At 40.4% G+C, this 22990-nt stretch overlaps 2 protein-coding genes across 3 annotated transcripts in view; both read left to right on the top strand.

Annotated features, from left to right (window-relative positions):
- The window catches only part of slmapa (sarcolemma associated protein a), a 62309-nt gene extending 48413 nt beyond the window's left edge, over positions 1–13896 (top strand). The window contains 7 exon segments of the mRNA XM_080026419.1: positions 127–201; positions 538–638; positions 2912–3116; positions 3611–3728; positions 5862–6033; positions 6499–6633; positions 13267–13896. Of these exon segments, the coding sequence (XP_079882545.1) occupies positions 127–201; positions 538–638; positions 2912–3116; positions 3611–3728; positions 5862–6033; positions 6499–6633; positions 13267–13362 (902 nt within the window). The 3' untranslated portion in view covers positions 13363–13896.
- A 4771-nt stretch (positions 13897–18667) lies between these two features.
- flnba (filamin B a) overlaps positions 18668–22990 on the top strand; it is a 70512-nt gene continuing 66189 nt past the window's right edge. For both annotated transcript variants that reach the window (XM_080026792.1, XM_080026791.1), the window contains exon 1: positions 18668–19116. In XM_080026792.1, the coding sequence (XP_079882918.1) occupies positions 18825–19116 (292 nt within the window). In that variant the 5' untranslated portion in view covers positions 18668–18824. The remainder of the gene's footprint in view (positions 19117–22990) is intronic.

Raw genomic sequence — 22990 nt, 5'->3', positions numbered from 1 at the left:
GAGATTAACACACGGTGACTCCGCCTGTCTGTCTGTATGTCTGTCTGTCTGTCTGTCTGTCTGTCTGTCTGTCTGTCTGTCTGTCTGTCTGTCTGTCTGCCTGTCTGTCTGTCTGTCTGTCTGTAGCTCTTCTGGAAGACGAGAGGACGAGCACCTCAAAGCAGACTGAAGAGTCCACCAAACAGATCCAGTACCTGCAGAGTAAGAACTCACTCACTCACTCACTCACTCACTCACTCACTCACTCACTCACTCACTCACTCACTCACTCACTCACTCACTCACTCACTCACTCACTCACTCACTCACTCACTCACTCACTCACTCACTCACTCACTCACTCACTCACTCATTCACTCATTCACACACACACACACACACACACACACACACACACACACACACACACACACACACACACACAGATACTACACACATCTATGTGTCATAATGTACCTGGCTCCCACCTCATTACCCGTGTGTGTGTGTGTGTGTGTGTGTGTGTGTGTGTGTGTGTGTGTGTGTGCGTGCGCGCAGCTCAGCTTGGGAAGCTGCAGGCCGACATGGAGGCCCTGAAGGAGCAGAGAGAGAGCACCATCTGCTCCACCAGAGAAGAACTCTACTCGGCCCAGGAAGAGGTAACGCTCCCTCACTAACAGCTTTCACAATGTGTCCTCACGCTTGGCTGGTGCTGCCAATGGGACTCTTTCTGACCAAAGCCTTGACTTAAAAGAATGTTACGTTACGAAGGCGTGTACCACCCAATCAGAAAGCGAGCATGGGTGTCTGCGTCAGCTTTTCCAAATAACTCCGAATTGCATACTTTCTACTATATAGTATCAGTGTTTCCCCTACCATTATACAGGCCTGGCGGGCCCGCCAGGCCAACGGGACCCCCCGCCAGGCCAACAGCAGCCTGACTTAATTTTTTTTTATTTTTTTTTCTAATTGATTCCGTAAAATAATCATTTGCGAGCGTCTGCGCGGCACTGTCGGTCTACCCCTCGTGTGCGCCTGTCTTTACAACCTCTCGTTTGATCATCCCATCAGCTGATCTGTGTGTCTGCGTGTGTGTATGTGTTCTGCGCGTGGCACAATGCGCGTGTGCATTCGGTGCGCACTTGTTAGACACGGAATCTTTATATGTCCATGCACGGAAGCCAATGAGCAGGAGCATGACTAGCAAGCAAACGTTGAACTAGTGGCGAAAATAAAACCAGCGCCTGCTCTGTGGAAATATTATGGACTCAGTAAGAGGGACGTTGAACAGGAAAAAGTGCTGAGCAAAACTTTGAAAGTTAAAATCGCTACGTCGCCGTGGCAACACAACCAATCTGTATCAACAGCAGAGATAGCGCTGAAAAAAACGGCATGCACTCGTTTCAGTAAGTTTACAGAAGTGCCACACTGCTACTGCCTTTGGCATTCTTCTCAGAAAAGCATTCATTTATTTTCAGGGGACATATTAATTAATTTATTGTTTTAACTGTTAAGTTATCTTGAAAACAGCAGGCCATAGTAGGCCTACAAGCTTTATTATTTTGTATTTTCAATGCTAGGCCTACTTTATTTTTATGTTTTAAATTGAGAAATAGGCAAGATGAAATATAATGGTCGGAATAGGGAAATTGCCTTATGTAGCACACATGTTGATAGGCTACACATCATGATTAGCCTATGTTAATTTATTTATTTTCAACAAGGCTATTTGCATAAAAAATAAATATATTTTTTTTTCAGTAGGCTAGCTTCAAGGTGAGGTGATTCAGATTATTCCAGAAATGAGTACTAGACAGGACCTGTCTATATTAGTGTTTCTTAGTGTTTAGTGAAATCCACGTGTTTTTCTTCAATTGTTTACATGGCTTGTGTCTCCAAATCATTACAGAAAATAGTTATAGGCAGGACATATGACAGTTGTTTACAGAGCACAGAATTAATCAGATTTCGCCTCTCAAAGTGCACCAGATTGATGTATTTAACTTTAAAAGGATAAGGTTTTCTTCTGCTGGGGCATGCCCCCAGATCCCCCTAGAAGGTCCATTCTCACCCAGCAGGATCTAAAAATCCTGTGAGAAACACCACATGTACAAACGTACTGAATGTGAAGTATAACCCTATGCCCTAATTTTTAACGGGCTGTCAAAAGAGGCTCATCCCAAATGGGGTTCGTTTTGGTCAATTTCTTCTAGAAATTTGGTAAGCACGCGGCGCGCATACTCTTTATCAGCTCTTACCACCGGGCCTAAAAAAAATTCTAGGGGAAACACTGTAGTATGGTAGAAAAACGATTTAGGATGTCCCGATTCTTGTGGCCAGATTTAGGATGGTTAGAAGTACCCGGATGTCCTACTTCATGCGGCCAAGATTGTTAGTGTTGAAAACTGCATCCTATTTGGGCGATTCTGACCCACAATCCAGTGCGCACGTGAAGTGACGTCACATCGACGAAGCCTCCATATGAAAACAAACGGGGATGCGACGGATATAAAAGCAAGAGGCAAGATCAAGGCGCAATGTTATGATGAAATAAGAGAGTAAAGTATGTCCCAAAAGTATGCATACTGCATCCTAACTATATTAATTTTATCGTCGGATGTAGTATGTAGAATAGAAAAAAGAAAGAGTATGCGATTCGGAACGCAACCTCAGTCTCTGTCTGTCTACTACTCTAACCTACATGGCGACACAGGACCAGGATCTAAAGGCAGGAACAATGGCTGAGTTCCAATCCCCAACTAACATAACTCTCAGAATCTCCTCTCTTTGTGGGCAAATTCTCTCTTCTCCTAGCACACAAAAAAAAACAGACTCCTTGTACATACTAAGTCTTATTCTCTGTCAGATAACAGTAAATCTAATTCATATAGAATCACTGATCAACCCATTGAATTGTGTTTGTGCCCTTTAGATCCTGGTCCTGCGTCACGCTATGGAGGCAGCGACGTCGGAGCGCGAGCGAGAGATCGCCGCCCTGCAGGCCGAGCTGGGGACTGTGCGCTCGGAGCTGGAGACCTGGAAGAGCAAAGCAGCAACGTACGAGCAGGAGATCAGCAGACTGCAGCAGGCCTTCACCACACAACAACAGCACAAGAACAACGCCAACCAGCTGCAGAGTGAGCACTGTGTGTGTGTGTGTGTCTGTGTCTGTGTGTGTGTGTTCTTGTACAGCTATTTTTGTGAGAACAAATGTAAGTTTTGTTTTAGGAGAGAGGAAATTTTTGGGAAAGTGAGGACATTTTTGCCGGTTTTCACTTTGGGACAGGCCTTTAAAGAGCTGTTTGAGGGTTAACACTAGGTTTTAAGGATCAGGTATAAATTAGGTTTATGTTATGGTTAGTGCGAGGGTTGGGGTTAGGCATTTATTTTTGATGGTTAAGGTAAGGGTAAAGGGCTAAGGAATGCATTATGTCAATGATTGTCCTTTACAAGTAAAGCCGTACCATCGTGTGTGCGCGTGTGTTTTTCCTGATCTACTACAGGTCACTCAGAGTATTTTTTTTTCTGAATCAAAATAATCAATATATAATTCCTCTGATATTAATATTAATTAAAGCTATGTGTGCTCTCTCTCTCTTCTTCTCCTTCTTCTTCTTTCTCTCTCTCTCAGCGGAGTGCGTTACGTTGCAGCAGCGGTGTGTGTGTTTGCAGCAGGACTGTGACGGCCTCAGAGACGAACGCAAAACGCTCACGGACAAACTGCAGCGCCTAGAGACTGAGCTCAGCAGGTATATACACAGACTCACTCACTCACTCACTCACTCACTCACTCACTCACTCACTCACTCACTCACTCACTCACTCACTCACTCACTCACTCACAGAGCACTTCAAACAAAAACAATATATTCCCTGAAAACGTAAAACATAAATATAGAGGATAGAGAATAAAGAATAAATCAGGAATGCGCGTCAAGACATAAGACAGTGTGGTGGGTTGACATTAAAAATGTAACTGACGTGCGCACTGCCAAATCCACGACCCCCCTGGCATTAAAAATAGACCAAGAAGAAGAAAAGGAAACATGGCGTCCAGCTGAATCAGGCAGGACGAGGGTTGGACAGCCGACTGACAGCTGACGGAACCTTGCCCTCAGCACTTCTGTATCCATGGAGACTAACGTTGCTGTGTGGTGTGTGTTCTCGATACAGTCGAAGGATCAGCAGGATTTTCCCCTCAGCTGTGTTTTCATTAGTTTCCAATAAACTGTAGCACACATACACACACACACATATATGCGCGCACATACACATACACACACACACACACACACACACACACACACACACACACACACACACACGCACACGCGCACACACACACACACACATTAGTTTCCAATAAACTGTACGTAGGTGCTTCGCTCATGGATATCTGAAATGCATCGCTCCAGTTGAAGTGCACATGTCAGCTGAGGCTTGCTGCCCCGGGCCCATCCCTGTTCTGTTGAGATTATGTAATATACATACTACTTCTACTAATATTAAAGATCTTTATATGATCAGGCAGAAATGAATTAATCAATAATGTCTCAGTTTAGTGCAAATATTTACCTTTGTGTTATACAGCTCCGGAAAAAATTAAGGCACCACTCGAAATGTTCAGTGTCTGTCGTTTTCCTATTTATGTTTGAGTATAGTGAACATTTTGGTTTTATAATATAAACTACTGACACCATTTCTACCAAATTCCAATAATTTTTTTTTGTCATTAGGATCATTTCCATTAAGTAATGCAGAGATGAAGATTTAAGAAAAATCCAAACTGGTCTCTTATTTTTTTCTGAGCTGTATTTTATGTTGTTGTTATAACAAGGATTTAGAGAAGCAGAGGGAATTTCTGAGGAAAATGTGCAGCAACTGTTCCCTACACATCCTTAAACGATTAGTCTGAAATGAATCATTTGAAACAATGTCTGACCAGTCTAAATATTTACACTGATATTTAAAAGCGCGCAGATCAAATTCCTTCTCAGTAAAATGTGTTCTAACTACATCCCAAGACACGTATGTTGCACAGTATCTGCACTACATTCAACTGCTGTTAAATGAACGGTAGGATTTTCCACAGTGTGTGACAGGCATTTATAGACGTACGTCAAGTCATAAGAGATAATTATACCTTTATGAAATGTAACATTAACCTTCAGGGTGAAATAACTGACGTTGTTTATCACAAAGCGAATAGCCACATGTTTAAAGGGTGAGGCAGTGTTTTATGTCATTGTGTAACAGCTACATTTCTATTCAAACTCTTTGACTTATATTTTACTGCGTGTGAATGTCTGCAGGTAGGGTTTTTTAGAATGCTGCTGACACTTAATTGGCCTAAATAAAAAAAAATTAATTGAGAACTTTTTATATTCAAGGCAGCACAGTGTGTATTCACTGAGTGTGACAATATAGGACCATGTATACAACTTGCTGTACCATTCAATGCTTTCAGTCCACATGTTTAAAACCTGGCTTTTTGGAGAATTTTAAGTTTCCGAAACTTTTCAAATTAAGACTTTTTGTGACACTAGTTGTACTAATTGTTTCCCCTTTTGCAACAGATTGTTAAAGAAATGGTGGCTTGATTTTTTTTTTTACTTTGGCTCCAACATTATTTGTGTGTGTGTGTGTGTGTGTGTGTGTGTGTGTGTGTGTGTGTGTGTGTGTGTGTGTGTGTGTGTGTGTGTGTGTGTGTGTGTGTGTGTGTGTGTGTGTGTGTGTGTGTGTGTGTGTGTGTGTGTGTGTGTGTGTGTGTGTGTGTGTGTGTGTGTGTGTGTGTGTGTGTGTGTGTGTGTGTGTGTGTGTGTGTGTGTGTGTGTGTGTGTGTGTGTCTGCGTCTGCCTGCCTGCCTGCCTGTGTGTGTATAGCACCAGGGAAAAGAGTGAAGTCCTGAGCAGCAGTCTTGAGTCTCTGGGGAAGAGAGAGGAGGATCTCCAGGATAAACTGGGATCGCTGGAGACACAACATCTACAAGACGCAAGCAAGCTGAAGATACAGCTGGACCAGGCCCAGGCCCACACACACACCCTGCAGAGAGAGGTACACACACACACACACACACACACACACACACACACGCGCACGCACCCGCAAGCACAATCGCACACAAACACACTCACTCACTCACTCAATCACCCACTCACTCACTTACTACTCTCTCACTCACTTACTACTCTCTCACTCAATCACTCACTCACTCACTCACTCACTCACTCACACACACACACACACACACACACACACACACACACACACACACACACACACACACACACTGGAGAAACAAGCCTTGTATCCACTGAGTAGTACAGTACAGTTCGAACTTCCTGAAAAACAACCATCACTGCACAGAGAGAGATACAAAATGACCCGACATTTTATAGAAATCATGTAAAAGTGTGTGCGTGTGCGTTTGTGTCTGCGTTTGTGTCTGCGTGCGTGTGTGTGTGTGTGTGTGTCTGCGTGTGTCTGCGTGTGTGTGTGTCTGCGTGTGTGTGTGCGCAGTATGAAGACACACAGTCCCAGCTGTCGGACTTGCGTCAGCGCTACGAGCGGACGGAGAAGGAGAAGCTGAACATTCACCAGGAGCTGGAACAATGCAGGAGCAACCTGAAGCTACTGCAGGACAAGACCAGCTCCGTGAGTACAACACACACACACACACTGAGACACAGACACACACACACACAGACAAGCAAACACACACACACACACACACTGAGACACACACACACACAGACACACACACACTGAGACACACACACTGAGACACACACACTGAGACACACACACAGAGAACCAGACAGACAGACACACACACACACACACACACACACACACACACACACACACACACACACACAAAGAGACACACACACACACACACAGGGATGCACACACGCTAACACACACACACACACACATATACGCTGACACACACACGCACGTACGCACACACACACTAGGACGCACACACACACACTGAGACACAGACACACTGAGACACACACACACACACACACACACAGAGAGAACCAGACACACACACACACACAGGGATCCACACACAAACACACACAGGGATGCACACACGCTGACACACACACACACACACATACGCTGACACACGCACGTACTCACACACACACACTAGGACGCACACGCTCAAACACACAGACACACACGGATGCTAACACACACACACACATACAGTATACGCTCAAACACACATGCTCACATGTGCTGTCAATCACTCACTATCTTTCTGTGTCTCTCTCACACTCACAAACACACACACAGTCTCACAAAAACTCATTCACTCTGTCTCTCTCACATAAACGAACACACACACACACACACACACACACACACACACACACACACACACACACACACACACACACACACACACACACACACACACACAGTCTGAAAGACCAAAGACGTTATGCACTATTTGTGTTTTAACCTTTGTTTTTTTGTGTTTGCTCAGCTTTAAATCCCGATTTATTATTATTATTTTTTTTTTCAACAGTTTTTTATTTTATTTCTTTAAATGTTCTCTTATAAATAAAGCAGAGCTGAATGAGTGAATGAAGCAGGAGATGCCTACGTTGACACTGTGTCCATAGGAGAGTCTTGTGTCTTGTGTTGGATTTGCTGGCCGTTACCCTCCCAGTATCTCCACTCCACACCCTCCCCACTGCTTACTCACTAACTCATGACATAGAATTGTCCCAACAGCCAGTTGTTGTTTTAAATGTCCAAACGAATATTCAATCACACCTTTTACAACTAACAATGATGTCTGATGAAAAAACCTCTACGACGATGGAGGCAACAAGAATCCAATCGGAGTGAAGTAACATAGGATTTGACCTTGACTTAGAAAGTGTGATTCTAGTGTGATTCTAGAAAGAGCCTCAGCCGATAGATAACAGTTAAGGAACCCCCTCTTACCCCTCTGCCTTCTCAGTCTCCCGCGATGAGACAGAAAATCTTCCTTATCAGGTTTTGTTTCCCCGAAGCTTTTCACAATAAGAGTCCTGATCCAGATTCACAGGACGTTGATGTATAGAATCTGAGTATTTTCTCCTTCAAGTTTTAATAACTCAGAATGATCCCGTAGGCCGATATTCATCTTCACCAGACACAACATCATAATAAGAAATTAAGTTATTTGCACCCTAGTTCACAAAACTTTATTTATTTATTTAATTTTTTTATTATTTTCTTTAATGAAGATTTGAAGATTTTACCTGTTTTTCAAGGAAAAGCCTTTAAACCTCAGTTATCACTTTCATCCAGCAGCTGAGCTGATGAAATGTCCTGGTGCAGAAAGTTAAAGGTGGACTCAGTGATTCTGGAGAACGCTTGTTGTCAAAATCAGTGAATATTTCCTCACTTTCTGCTACCGGTCTGTACTGTGTGAGCGCTGAAAAAAAATAATCCACTGTTAATACACAGCCTAGGCTCTGTAAACAGCACACACGGCGAATACAGACAGGTAGCAGATCATGAAAAGATATTCACTCACTAGATTTTGACAAAAAGTGATTTCGACCACAAACGTTCTCCAGAATCACTGACTCCATCTTTTTATTGAGCTGAAATCCAAGAGGAATCAAATCAAATCAGTTTTATTTGTTCAGCCCAATATCACAAATATACTGTACATGTATAGCCCAATATCACAAATATACTGTACATGTATAGCCCAATATCACAAATATACTGTACATGTATAGCCCAATATCACAAATATACTGTACATTTGCCTCAGTGGGCTTCACATTCCATACAGTATGACAGTATAATGGAACATGTTTCACTGTGAGGAGTCTGGTGACGGTCTGCTGCGGAGGCTCTGGGGTGTTCGGTGAATGCGGCTGTTGAATGCGTGGGAGATGCAGTGTTGCTTTGTAGAAACGCCTGACAAGATACAACCCTTCCCCACCCTATCTCTCTCTCTCTCTCTCTCTATCTGTCTCTCTGTCTAGCTCTTGTTCGATCTCTCTCTCTCTCTCTCTCTCTCTCTCTCTCTCTCTCTCTCTCTCTCTGTCTAGCACTTGTTCGATCTCTCTCTGTCTCCCTCCCTCCCTCTCTATCTATCTATCTATCTATCTATCTATCTATCTATCTATCTATCTATCTATCTATCTATCTATCTATCTATCTATCTATCTATCTATCTATCTATCTATCTATCTATCTATCTATCTATCTATCTATCTATCTATCTATCTATCTATCTATCTATCTATCTATCTATCTATCTATCTATCTATCCCCCCTCTCCCCCCCTCCCCTTTGCGCTGTAGCTGCTCCATCCTCCATATTGGTTTTGGTTGATTTGCTGGCTGATTCTTCTCCTCCTCTCCTCCCTCCCTCCCCCCTTCCTTCCCTTCCTTATAGCCATCCATATTGCAGCCTGTCCAAGCCATATTCATTGGCCTTGTCCTGGCTCTGCTCTACTGGTGTTTCGGCCAGTTGTGGTAGAAAGGTATAAAAAAAACCACCGACATGACATCAGTCTGTCTCTCTATCTGTCTGTTTCTTTCTCTCTCTCTCTGTGACTCTCTCTCTCTCTTTCTCTCTCCATCTCTCCATCGTCTGCGGAAGGAGAAGTGAAAGAGGTGAAAATGTGGTCCTTATCTGGGATGAATTCAGGGTCACAACATGTTGATTTTGAAAGATACTCATACACACACTGGTATCATCAAAGTTTTAATAGTGTTTTAACCACACAGACACACAGTCTTCCCTATTCTTGCCAAATCTAAACAAAATTCAAAAAAATAATAAATTCGGCACATCAATGTACTCAAGTTGCTCGTTCTTAAAATGAATATCCAGAGTACATAAAGTATAGTCCGCACACCAGCTCAATGCTCCGAAAAATACTTCAATGTGCAAAAACACACACAACATTTCGTTCGACAATTTGGCCTTAGTGTAATATAAGGTTACCCTCTGCATACCAGTGTATAAAGGTTTACCGCTGGTGTATTAAAGGGACCTGGTTGCTAGTGTTGGACCCTGAATTCTGACCAGTTGGACTTTCTTCACCTCCGACGCTTCCCCTTTAAGACTATCAGAGTGACATCATCATCTTCATCAGCATGGCCGCCTGACAAAGTCTTATGGTTTGAGAAGCTCTAACTGCATGATCTGCCTGTCTGTCTGTCTGTGGGTCTGTCCGTCTGTCTGTGTCTGTCTGTCTGTCTGTCTGTCTGTCTGTCTGTGTCTGTCCGTCTGTCTGTCTGTCTCTCTGCATCTTAACACTCAACTCTTTAAAGGGACGGGCTACTAAAGGGAAACCTCGGGATCTTTTATTGCCTGCAGATATTATTTTATCTCTAAGGAAACACAAGTCCTCAGGCTCCAACTAGAAAAACCATAATCTTCTAAGCGGTTGTGAGGTTATAATATATATATAATAATAATAATAATAATCTATATGATTTTTTTTTTATTTTTTTATTTAGTTATAGGAGGTTTTCCAAAGTGACAGTAAGCCGGACAGACACAATTGGATGCTTACAACCCTTTTTTTTTCTTCTTAAATCTAAAAAAATCAAATCAAAAGAATAATTATTACATAAGATATACAAAACTGTGTTACACAATGTCTTATGGCGAAAACACATTTAATCATTTAATTCCACGATGACTATACACAGTATTTATTATGTAATAGCTAAAGGCTCCGGTTTAAACACAACACGGTGTCCCACTCTCCTGCCAACAAAATGATAAATTGATTTGGAACTAAAATAGAGAGGCAGGGAGAGTTGTAAACATCCCATCTGTCAACACGACAAATAAACCCAAACATTACAGGATGTGAAACAAACACTATCAGATGTGGACGCTGCTTCTCTCCAAGCAGAAAAACTGTTTCAGTGCAATCCGAAGCTGTATTTAGTGTTTGTATAAAAGCCCTAGGTTCTGTCTGAGCCGAAAAAGCCGATATTGTCCGATATACTGTTCACAGCACGTACAAGACAAATAAAGTGGCACTGCTTAAGAGCTCAAGACAGATACTTTCTTATTTTGTTAATTGATACTTAATAGTGTTCCTCAATGACCATTCAGGACAGATGACAGTACAAAATAAAATAAAATTACAATTACACTTATTTAATAAAAAATTGTTGGACAAATTTATAACCTCTTGCAAAGGATAGCAACTACATTAAATGAACCCGCTGTTATAACGCTAACTGAGTTTTTATTTTTTGGGAGACCAGACATTTCTTGTTTAGTCAAATTAAAGGTTTCCCTTTTTAAAGAGTCGGGCTTCTTTCACCTCTGACTTCATCTCTATAAACTCTCTCCATCACTCTCTCTCTCTCGTTCTTCTCACTTCCAGGGTGTTGGTGCTTTTATTTTGTTGATTTTATGCATCATTTTCTCATATATTTTTTCCCGCAAGGTCTGTTGGATACTTTTATTTTGAAATATTCCTTCCATGTTCTGCTGCTTTAAGTTATTTGTTGCTTTACCTGCTACAGGTGCAGTGTTTGTGTAACGCTGATTCGGCCATCTTTTTATTTTTTTAAATGTTTAATTTTTTAAAACTCTTTTTAATTTTTCCTCCAGACTCTTCATGCTCTTTCTTCCATTTTTTTTAATCTGTCCATCATTCTCTCCATCCCGACCGTTCTGTGTTGTGTTTGCTGCCTGTTTGTTAATGTGGGAATGTCTGGCCAGTGTTTTTCCGTTCATGTGCTTATGAAGGAAAACTGGTCTGTAACTTAATTTTTGCTTTTTTTTTTTATTTTACTCAGGTAACTTCCTCAGCTTGGTTTACTTTGCTGCTTCTTCAACCTTTACTCTTTTCATTTGAACTTTCTAATGCTTTTTTTATTTTTTCATTTCCTCCTCTCCTGAAGTCCCAAAAGATTATTTAATTGTTCTATTCAGTTTTATGAAGTTATTGTGTTGTTGTGAGAACAAGATAATTTACTTATAAACCAATTTTCCTCTATATCTTGCAGCTTATTCATATTTCACACACGACGCATGAGACACTTTTATTGATTTTTGTGTTCGATCTTACCACAGCTTGATAAAAGAACCATGCTGATTTTGCTGTGTGATCAAGTGTATGATCTTGGAAGATGCAGAGCTTTAAATCAAGTTTTTTGTAAGTTAAATGCCAAGAGAGTGGCCTCAAAAGTTAAAGGAAGTTTAAACCTCTTGGTGTGTGTGTGTATTGCCGATTACACTCTGTAAACCGACACAAACTACTACTGCAAAACACCAATTATTAGCACAAGTGTGACTCATTAAATTAACAGATGACTGTATTGTCCCGTGCATGTGCCACAAAGGGGGAAACTCAGTTGTCGTGTGAGAGCAGCAACTTTACCGAAAACAACTTTTTATAGATTGACTTGAACTTCTTAAAGGGACACTGTGTAACATTTTAAGTAATTTATTAGCTAAAATCAATATCCTCATTCATAAATATGTCCTCATTGGTGTAAAATCACCTCTGCCAAAAATCAGAATTATCCTCCTGAGTGGAGAATTACAAATATTAATATTACATTTTGTACATTGAGCAGGTAAGTCTTATGGAGGCATCCATGTTTTCGGAATGTCATCAGGTGCATTGTTTAGAATTTAGAATTGTTCTTGTCCTTGGAGGCCACTGTAGCTTCTGTTATTAATCAAAAGGGGTGGGGTTACCCAGGGAGCGTTGCATTCTAGAACTTTCTAGATGCCATATTACACACTGCCCCTTTAATTTATTTTTTTGTTCATAATTTATCCTATTTTGACGATTCAGTTTTTTAATTAGTCCAAATTGTTGAGCTCATACACTGATGTTCAGTGACAGTGTTGATGCATTCTCATTGTCTTTTATTAATTAACAATAAACAAGTATGCACACTTTTCGAGCACTTATCCAAATTGGATCAATAACGTGAAAATTAAATAAATATGATCTTTTGGACTTCTGTTGCTTCTTATGCCTGGCTTCTTTCTAAATCCTTTTCCTTTTTTATGCAATCCTATTCTCTCTATCCTCTTCCCTTCCTCTTTTTATTCTCTCCTTCCTGGATGTACTCTTTAGTCCAGTTTGATGTGTAAAAAAAAAAAATAAAAAAATTCACTCATATATTTGCATTTTAACCTGACTGTTTTTCTATATTTTCGTGTGTGTGTGCGTGTGTTTCTGTGTGTGTGTGTGCGTGTGTGTGTGTGTGTGTGTGTGTGCGTGTGTGTCTGTGTGTGTGTCTGTCGTTTTCTCTCCCACAGAGCGGTTGGAGTCCCTGGATGCCGGTCATCGCAGTGATGGTCGCCGTGACGGCAGCCGTCCTCTACCCCAACCTCTCCAAGAGCAGCTCCACCTAGAACACACACACACACACACACACACACACACACACACACACACACACACACACACACACACACACACACACACACAGGGGGACACACTCTCACACACACACTCTCACACACACAGGGGGACACACTCTCACACACACAGACACACACACACACACACAGACACACACACACACACACACACAGACACACACACAGACACACACACACACACAGAGCGCTGTCAGTGAGGAGAGCATCACTGCTTTACTTGTATAAAGTCTAATTGTACATAATTGTAGAGGGAATATAAAGGTTGTGGTTTCTACAGAGGAGTCAGATTCTTCATGGTTTTATTTTTGTTTTTTTCTGTGTGTTGTTGTTGTTTTTCTGCGGCGGAGAGTTGTGTTGTCGTGGTAACTCTGCGGCTCTCTCTCTCTGCGCTGTGGTGGGGGCTTTCAGAATTATTATTATAGTTTTTTTTTTTTTTTGGTTTTCTGTCTCTCTGCTGATTTTTTTTCTCGGTAACAAATCGTTTTATCCGACAGGGCGAAAATACACACGAAAAAACACCCTGCCGTAAGTGACGTTTGCATCAATTAGTTCCCATTGTATAAAAAAAACTTAACGGGATGTCAGCGAACGCAACACTTTCCAACAGCCTCAGTCCTCATTGAGTAACACAGTCCACACTAATCAAATAACAATTTTGTATTCAAATTTAAATACTTTATTTGGGGGTCCCTAAAAAATTAAAGGACAATAACAACAAATTAAGGACATATTTCTTAACCTACAAAAGGATGAAAACTAAAACTGAAAACTGGCATCTGCTTAAAGTGGCATCTGCAAGTTCTTGTGATAGATTTCATTGTTTATTGGAGTCTGTTACCCAGCAGTGTTTACCTGCAGCTCTGTCAGAACTGGTCTTAACTGGTTGTACTTTATATTCAGCTTAACATTAACTCATTAGATTCTTCGTACCAGATCAGCGCTCTCATCTTTCATAGATCAATGTAATTATGTTTTGATATTAGCTTTTCATATTTGATGGCAATGTAGTCTTAAATCTTGAAATTTGGCTGTTTTTATTCCAAAAATATCACCGCATTTACTGTTTCTTTCCCCCTCATCAGAGTAAAAGATTTATGAATGAAAAACTGCCTCAATCAGTGCAGTAACAATACCTTTGAGGTATTCTTTGAGACTTCTGATATTTTCAAAAAAATACAACACAATAGCTTAATCTCTTATAAATCAGTTAAACATATTAAATCCACGTTAAAATACTGCATAAATCACGTTAACAGTAACTCTTCATCCAGGCTGTATCAGGTGTGTAGTTCCCATGTACCTGAAACTGTTGGAAAGTGTTCATTCACTTCGAGGCGGTTTTAACGAAATCCGGCTCTGTTTTGTTCTGGTTTTTAGTCCGCCATGTTGGGAAACCGTTTTCACAATATTTTCGTTGATTTATTTTTTTCTTTTCAGGGGAGTTTTTTGGGGTTCAGGGGATCGAAACTTGAAGCCAAATTATTATTAAAAAAATCAAATCAAATCAGATTTCTTTCTTTATAATTGTTAATTTTATTTTTTGGGGGTCAAAGTGCCTCTGATGTAACTAACTAACACCACAGTTTGTGATTGTGTGTGGGCAAACACACACACACAACCGCGCACACACACTCACACACACACACACACACACACACACACACACACACACACACACACACGAACACACACACACACGTTGTATTGGAGTGTGTAGAGAAGCTGTAACCTTGGTGATGCACAGTGTCTTACCAGCTTTTTTGGAGAGCTTTTTGACTTCTTCTAACTTCCGCCTTTAACCGATACAGTGAGAAGAACAAGTAGCCATTGAGATTCTGTTTAAAAAGCTCTGAGAGAAGCCAGTGAGTGGACCTCGAGTTGATTATTTTATGTCAATCTCTTTACTGTGGCTTCACTACAGCATTTCCAATCAGCTGGATGACGATTTTTGGGGGGTAACCGGAGGGATTTTGCTGAAAGTATTTGGATTGTTAAAGTGGCCCTCTGTGAAATACAGTATCCCGGGCCACAGACACATTGGTGTAGACATTTACCAGACTGTTTAAGATTAGCATTAAACAGGTGTACAGTTAAGATTTCACAAAACAGGACTTCCCTCGGGAGAAACGTCACATTTCGTAGCCACCAGTGGTAAAGAAATAAGAACAATTTAAAAAAAAAAACGTTATGTGTAGTTTCCGCCCGTCGATCCATTTGAGCTGTGAAGGAAAAAGATTCAGCTTCTCGACACAAACTCAAAAACACTTTCCGCCATTTCTGAATTGTTTTAAACACATTCAAGTATTTCTGTGTGTGTGTGTGTGTGTGTGTGTGTGTGTGTGTGTCTTTGTGTGTGTGTGTTGGTGAACAATAGAGTGTGTGTCGGTTCACACACTCTGGACTCTTGAGCAGCGTTTGTCATCGTTCGTGTTCTCTGTCTTGTCTCCGTGTTTAAAAAAAGAAAATAAATAATAAAATAAAATACGAACAAATATTCCTGATGTTTTAAAGATTAAATAAAATAAAAAACACTACAGTACATACAGAGAGAGAATTGTAAAATAAAATGTTATTGAAACGATGTGCTACTAGACTTATTTTGTTAAAACTGTTTAGAGAGATATTGAGAGGGAGCTATTGTAGAGGAGAGACAGTATGAGGAAAATGATGATGTATTGAATATGCAGAGAAATGTTTGGAATAAAGTTGTAGCAAGCTGACCCACCAAAAACCTGTTTCCTTTGCATTTATTCACACACACACACACACACACACACACACACACACACATACATACACACGACTGCAATAACTGAAATCATATCAAGAAATCTAGAAACAACAGTATTACACATCACAATCCTTTAAAGGTGCACTTGTAACTTTTGGTGCGTCGAAGAAGTGAACATTTTCCAAGGTATATTCTCATAACTGAATAAACAAACTTTCCAGGTGGAAGAATGTGATCCCTGGAACACTGTTTGAAGTTAGAAAGCTTCTTGAAAAGTTACTGTTTCACTGTTGTTGTTGTTGTTGTTGTTGTTTACAGCAGCAGGGCCCACAGTTTGGTTTACAGTCATATTCTAGTCTTGCATCTGGTACCAAGTTCCTCAAAATATTTTTTTTTGATTTATCATGATAAAATGATTCAATACTAAGAATAACATGTAGTGAATGTTTTTGTAAACTTAACAGCCGGCTCTGTAAATGTAAACAAATCCCCCCTTCCTTGAAACTGCATAATGCACCTTTAATTCTCATACAGATCACTTAAAGGTGGAGTCAGTGATTCAGGAGGGGCCCCACCACTATCAACAGGCCAGTTTACAGAGCCTAGGATGTGTATTGACACCAGATTTTTTTTCCAGCTCACACAGTACGGACAGGTAGCAGATTGTGAGGAGATATTCAGTGTTAGTTGTGAATTAACTGTAAAATTGTTTCATGTAGCTGTATATTGATGTATTGTATTATGACTTGCCTTAGGACTACGGATGCGAATTAGCATTTATGCTAACTCCGGCATATTTACATTGATGCTCTGCTGACATGTTGATTAATATGCACTGTCCTAAAAAAAAAAAAAAAAAAAAATGATATTGACAAAAATATTTTGACAACAAGCGTTCTCCTGAATTGCTGACTCCACCTTTAAGTTGAAGGTTCAATTTGTTCAGTACAGTTACCTCATGTTTTAAGTGTTCTAGTAAATGTACTTTGTAACTTTTCAACTGTTGATTCAAGCAGGAAGGTGTGTGTCATGTAACGGGAACCACCATTAAACAGGCCTGGACCTGTGTGTGTGACTGCGTACGTGTGTGTGTCTGACTGCGTACGTGTGTGTGTGTGTCTGACTGCGTGTGTGTATGTCTGACTGCGTGTGTGTGTGTCTGACTCTGCATGTGTGCGTGTGTGTGTGTTTCTGACTTTGTGTGTGTGTGTGTTTCTGACTTTGTGTGTGTGACTGTCTGACTGTGTGTAGGTGTGTGTGTCTGACTTTGTGTGTGTGTGTGTGAACTGTGACATTACCTGGATGTGTTCACACGACAAACACGCATCAATCATGCAGCAGTAGCATGATGTCATCTTTACCAGACGGTTGCAACATGTAGAAAGAATTACAGTAACTCCTCCTGACTCACACAGGTCTGCGACTTTTGACCATTTGTGCTTTGGGCATAGACGTTGATATATGACATTCAAAAGGTTCCCATATCTACTGATGTTGGGAAAGTTACAAAAAATAGTTAAAGGGACACTGTGTAACATTTTAAGTAAGTTACTAGCTAAAATCAATATCCTCATTCATAAATATGTCCTCATTGGTGTGAAATCACCTCTGCCAATAATCTGAATTATCCTCCTGAGCGGAAAATTACAAATATTAATATTACATTTTGTACATTGAGCAGGTAGAGGTCTTATGGAGGAATCCATGTTTTTGGAATGTCATCAGGTGCATTGTTTAGAATTTAGAATTGTTCTTGTCCTTGAAGGCCACTGTAGCTTCTGTTATTATTCAAAAGGAGAGGGGTTACCCAGGGAGCGTTGCATTCTAGAACTTTCCTTACACACTGCACCTTTAATCAACTAGCCTACTATCAAATAAATTATTGAATAAATTAATTAAAAGCGGAGTTTGCTTCATATAGCAAATTCTTCGATCTTGAAGGAAATCTCCATGACAATAATCTGTCATAAAAATATATATTTCTTTATCATTAAGACATTATATTCACTAACAGTCTCATATTTTTTTTCTTCTAAATAATTCTAAATTTGACTGTTCAGTTTTTTTGTTGTTTGTTGTTTTTTTTCACCTGAAATGTGTAAATAAATATGCAAATCTGGCAATATCTGATTCTAACTAATTATTTGAAAAAAACTAAAATGTACATGTTGGACAAAGCCAGGGTTAAAATCATAGATAGTAAATAATGGTTAAAATCTTAATTTCATCTTTAAAATATATTAGTGTTCAAAGTTTTTACAGAAAATATTTTGGATACAGCCTTATATTTAAAAAAAAAAAAAAAAAAGTCCTATACAGGTCCTAAACCCACATGGCCTTTTCCCCACAGTCTATGGGTGATACCTTTAAGTTAAAAATCCAGAGGGCGGCAGTAATGCAACGTAGCTTTAAGGATACCAGCTACAGAAATACCTGAACGAAGAAGAAGAAGTTTCCGATTCCGAGCTTTCAAAAGCGCACATGAACGCAGCAGCAGCAGCCAATCAGTCTCTCAATGAGCTGCAGAGAAAAAACAGCAAACAAACTTCACTTCACTTCAGTCTGCTGCTAGGACGCACACACACTCACACCGGCTGCGGCACACTTTCTCCCACACATTCAAACCTTAGACAAAAAGTCCTTAGCACTACAAAAAAATACGAAAAAAGCCAAGAAGGAGACACACAAATAGCCTGTAAAGATGCCTGTTACGGACAGGGACTTGGCCGAAGACGCACCATGGAAGAAAATCCAACAAAACACCTTCACGCGGTGGATAAACGAGCACCTGAAGTGCGTCAACAAGCGGATCGCGGACCTGCAACTGGACCTAGGAGACGGGCTTAGGCTCATATCGCTCCTGGAGGTTTTGAGCCACCAGAAAATGTTCCGAAAGTATCACCCGAGACCCAACTTCAGGCAGATGAAACTGGAAAATGTGTCCGTAGCCCTGGAGTTCCTGGACAAGGAAAGCATAAAGCTGGTCTCCATAGGTGAGTGAGTGAGTGGTGTGAATGTGGTGTGGTGCCAAAAAGGGAATTAAGTCCTTTTTTATTTTTACTTTAAATTTTCTTAGGCTATTATTATTTGCACTAATTTTTATTTATTTATTTGTTTATTTATTTTTTTAACATTTTTATTACTTTTTCTTCAGTCCAGTTGTATATCATATCGAAATATACACAACAAAGATACCTATATTTTTCATTCATAGTTTAGGATGCTCCATATAATCGGCCCTGACCACTCCGAAACAAGTTTGCATGGTAGTGAAGGCTCTACGCATGACACACATGCTGCCTTTTCTAATATAGCTTCTCCCGGTAAAGTTTTCCCAGTTTTATAGCCCAAAACACAATTTGTTTGAAGTTTAATGTGCGGAATTCCATTAACAATAAAACGTTTTTCAAAGTCAAATTGTTTCCCCACATTAAATATATGTGACACATTAATTAAAATTATACGTTTGGAATCGGTTTAATTCGTTCTTACATTCGGCGCACATATTAGACAAAATTAAACAAACGTTCTTTATAAAAATCTAGGTTTTTAAAGTTGTGAACATCGTTTTTCTCGCCCACCTGGCTGTTTGTCAGACGGCGCAGTGGAACGCTTGTAAACTACTTGTAAAAGTTGGTATTCCATTGCATTTAGCGCTATTGGGTGTGTCGTTTAGAGTCGAGGTAAATAGTGACTTAATACGCCTCTGAAAACCCTCTTAACGTGTGTTTCACAATGCCGGCTTTGTTTGCACTTCAAGCAGGAGAGCCAAAGTCCAATCCCTACCTTTTGTCCTTTCATTTGTGTCCCAGTTTCCCACATTGCTCAGCATCATAAAACTAGTCTGGTAATAAAATGAAATGTCCTCTCGTTGTAGAAGAAATACTATTACTTATATTACACGTTTGAATTAGATGTAGTCTTGTTTGAGTCTGTTTGTGTCCTGTTGGCGTCTGTGTATGCGACACTTTGGTGTGACAGGACATTAACGTTTGGCCAAACTCTGTTCAACAATCACGCAGTTTAACATTGATCCGCCTTTTTAAGTGATTTAAACAAACTTATATTATTTTATTAGAGCATTTTTATATATATATGGAACTTAATTTCAAATCGGCATATACATAACCAACAATAAAATAATTTATTTATTGGAAAACCTCAATTTACCATGTTCTTGCTGTCTCTCACCTCAACATAACATTGATGTAAAAGATGCCTTTGAGTACTGCAACAAAATCAGAATTTTCATTGTCATTAGATTATGATTTACTGAGATAAAATGAGTTGTATCAGTCTCTACTGAAATGAGTGATTCAATGCATTGTATTGGAAACATCAGCGTTAAACTGACATATTTCTGAATGGGGTTTGGCCATAGATAGACAGTTTTGGCATGTTGTGGGTGCATAGGACACACCTGTGTTACAGGACAGACAGACAGACAGACAGACAGACAGACAGACAGACAGACACACACACCCCCATTTTTTTTTTGTTTTTTTTGTGAGGAGAGCAGAGTTGATCAAAATAATTCACACTGTTGTTTCTGAATCACTACTAGCTATTACTTCACATCTGATTTGAATTAACATTGTCTGGCCTCAACCCAGCAGACTGACGGTTTACTTTAATTGGTCCATCAATCACCCGGACATGGATCGTTAACTGTTTCTGATTAGCTTGTATCAAACGAGAAGCGTTTCTGTACTGAATTATTGATTTATTGTAGCATTTTGTTAAATAATTAGATTTATTTTGTGGTCTCAGAAGTCAGATATTACGGCTATAAGTTCTGTTTTAATTCACGAGTTTTGGTCTTTTTAAATTTGTTTTGTGAAAACACCAAGAGGTCGAAGATGTTATCTCTGTGTGTGTGTGTGTGTGTGTGTGTGTGTGTGTGTGTGTGTGTGTGTGTGTGTGTGTGTGTGTGTGTGTGTGTGTGTGTGTGTGTGTGTGTGTGTGTGTGTGTGTGTGTGTGTGTGTGTGTGTGTGTGTGTGTGTGTGTGTGTGTGTGTGTGTGTGTGTGTGTGTGTGTGTGTGTGTGTGTGTGTGTGTGTGTGTGTGTGTGTGTGTGTGTGTGTGTGTGTGTGTGTGTGTGTGTGTGTGTGTGTGTGTGTGTGTGTGTGTGTGTGTGTGTGTGTGTGTGTGTGTGTGTGTCCTTGGTGAGGCCCCACACCTTTTGTCTATAAGACAGTGACTGAAACACAACAACACTCAGTGGTTTTTGTAAGAAACAATCTCAAACTTATTGAAGTGACATCATTTTTTGCCTGTGGGGTAGACCTGTCTCACTCGCTGTGTGTGTGGTGATGAATAGCACTGTTTGCCCTTGTTCTAAATAATGAAATTCAGAATCAGACATAAACATACAGATGACTGTTTCCACGACAGCTCATTGTAGTCTGCGTTGGTCAGACCACTTTGTTTAGAAATGGGCCCAGAGCTTTTTCTAGATTCAGCAGAATAAGTTGTTATACTTAAAGCTATATTGCGTAACTTATGTTGCCCCCATGAGGAATTATGAGTTACAACACTGTTAGTGCTTCTACATGAGGTAAAGCCTTCAGGTGATTGCACATGGATTTTATATCTTCCGCTGTACGTCCAGGTTTTTTTCTTAGCAGTAGAATCAACTACTGAAACATTTCTTGGGATTTTCTGAGCTCCTGCACCAGTGTCGGGGGGGGGGGGCGACACCAGTTTGCAAACGGTGCCATACTGAGAAATTCAGAGAGAGTTTTGTGGAGCTGATAGGCTTAATCAACTTTGTGTCAACTCGTCTGCCGATGGCTTGAATGTAACAGACATTGATTTATGTTAAAAAGTTACGCATTCTAGCTTTAATTCACCTGAACCGAGTTCTCTGTGTAAACTGAAACAGTGCGGCTGTGAGTGTTTGGTGATGGGAGTGAGTGGAGCAGGGATGTAAAAATGGAGAGGTTCGATTTTTCCACAGTAGAAAGGAAACGACTGGGTGGGACTGACACACACACACACACACACACACACACACACACACACACACACACACACACACACACACACACACACACACACACACACACACACACATTCTGAGGTGAGGTAACGCTGGTGGTGTTTCTACTTTCAGAGATGGACCTTTCAGTCAATCATATACGAAAACAGACTTCAGTTGAAAATTCAATACATTTGAATGACGTATATTGTAATTGATTTTAATTTGAGCTGGTCTATTAGTTCAGTTAGTTAGTTAGTTAGTTAGATGGCATGTCAGACACTGTATTGAAGTGTGTGTGTGTGTGTGTGTGTGTGTTTTTGTTAGTTCAGCATTAGTTAGATAGATGGCATGTCAGACAGTGTATTGAACTCTGTGTCTTGTCCTTTGGGGCGCTCCAGTGGTGTAGTGGATAGAGCGCGTACCATATTGGCTCCGGCCTTTCTTTGCAGTGGTCGCGGCCGGGTTTGAGTCCGACCCGTGGACCTTTGCTGCAGGTCATCCCCCCTCTCTCTCCCTCTCTTTCTCTGTCTCCCCATTTCAACTCTGTACTATCTAATAAAGCTTGAAAATGCCAAAAAATAATCTTAAAAAAAACAAAAAAAAAACATTATTGTCCTTTTGGGCGGAGGAGGAAAACTAGGTGTATGTGAATTTCAGTGAGTCAGAATCTGTTCAGCTGGAGTGAGTGGAAAGTATCCAGCACATTTATCTATTTACACGGGTAACATTAGTCTGTCAGATACCTCAGCTCTATGAGAGAGAGGGAGAGAGAGAGAGAGGGGGAGCGTGGGAAGGAGGTGTGTGTCTGTGTGTGTGTGTCTGTGTGTGTGTGTGTCTCTGTGTGTGTGTGTGTGTGTGTGAGAGGATAGCTGTGGTTGTGTGGG

This window comes from Ammodytes marinus (genome assembly GCF_949987685.1).
Source record: "Ammodytes marinus genome assembly, chromosome: 4".
Taxonomy (NCBI): domain Eukaryota; kingdom Metazoa; phylum Chordata; class Actinopteri; order Uranoscopiformes; family Ammodytidae; genus Ammodytes; species Ammodytes marinus.
The sequence above is the reverse complement of the archived record's forward strand: the minus strand, read 5'-3'. Positions and strand labels throughout refer to the sequence as shown.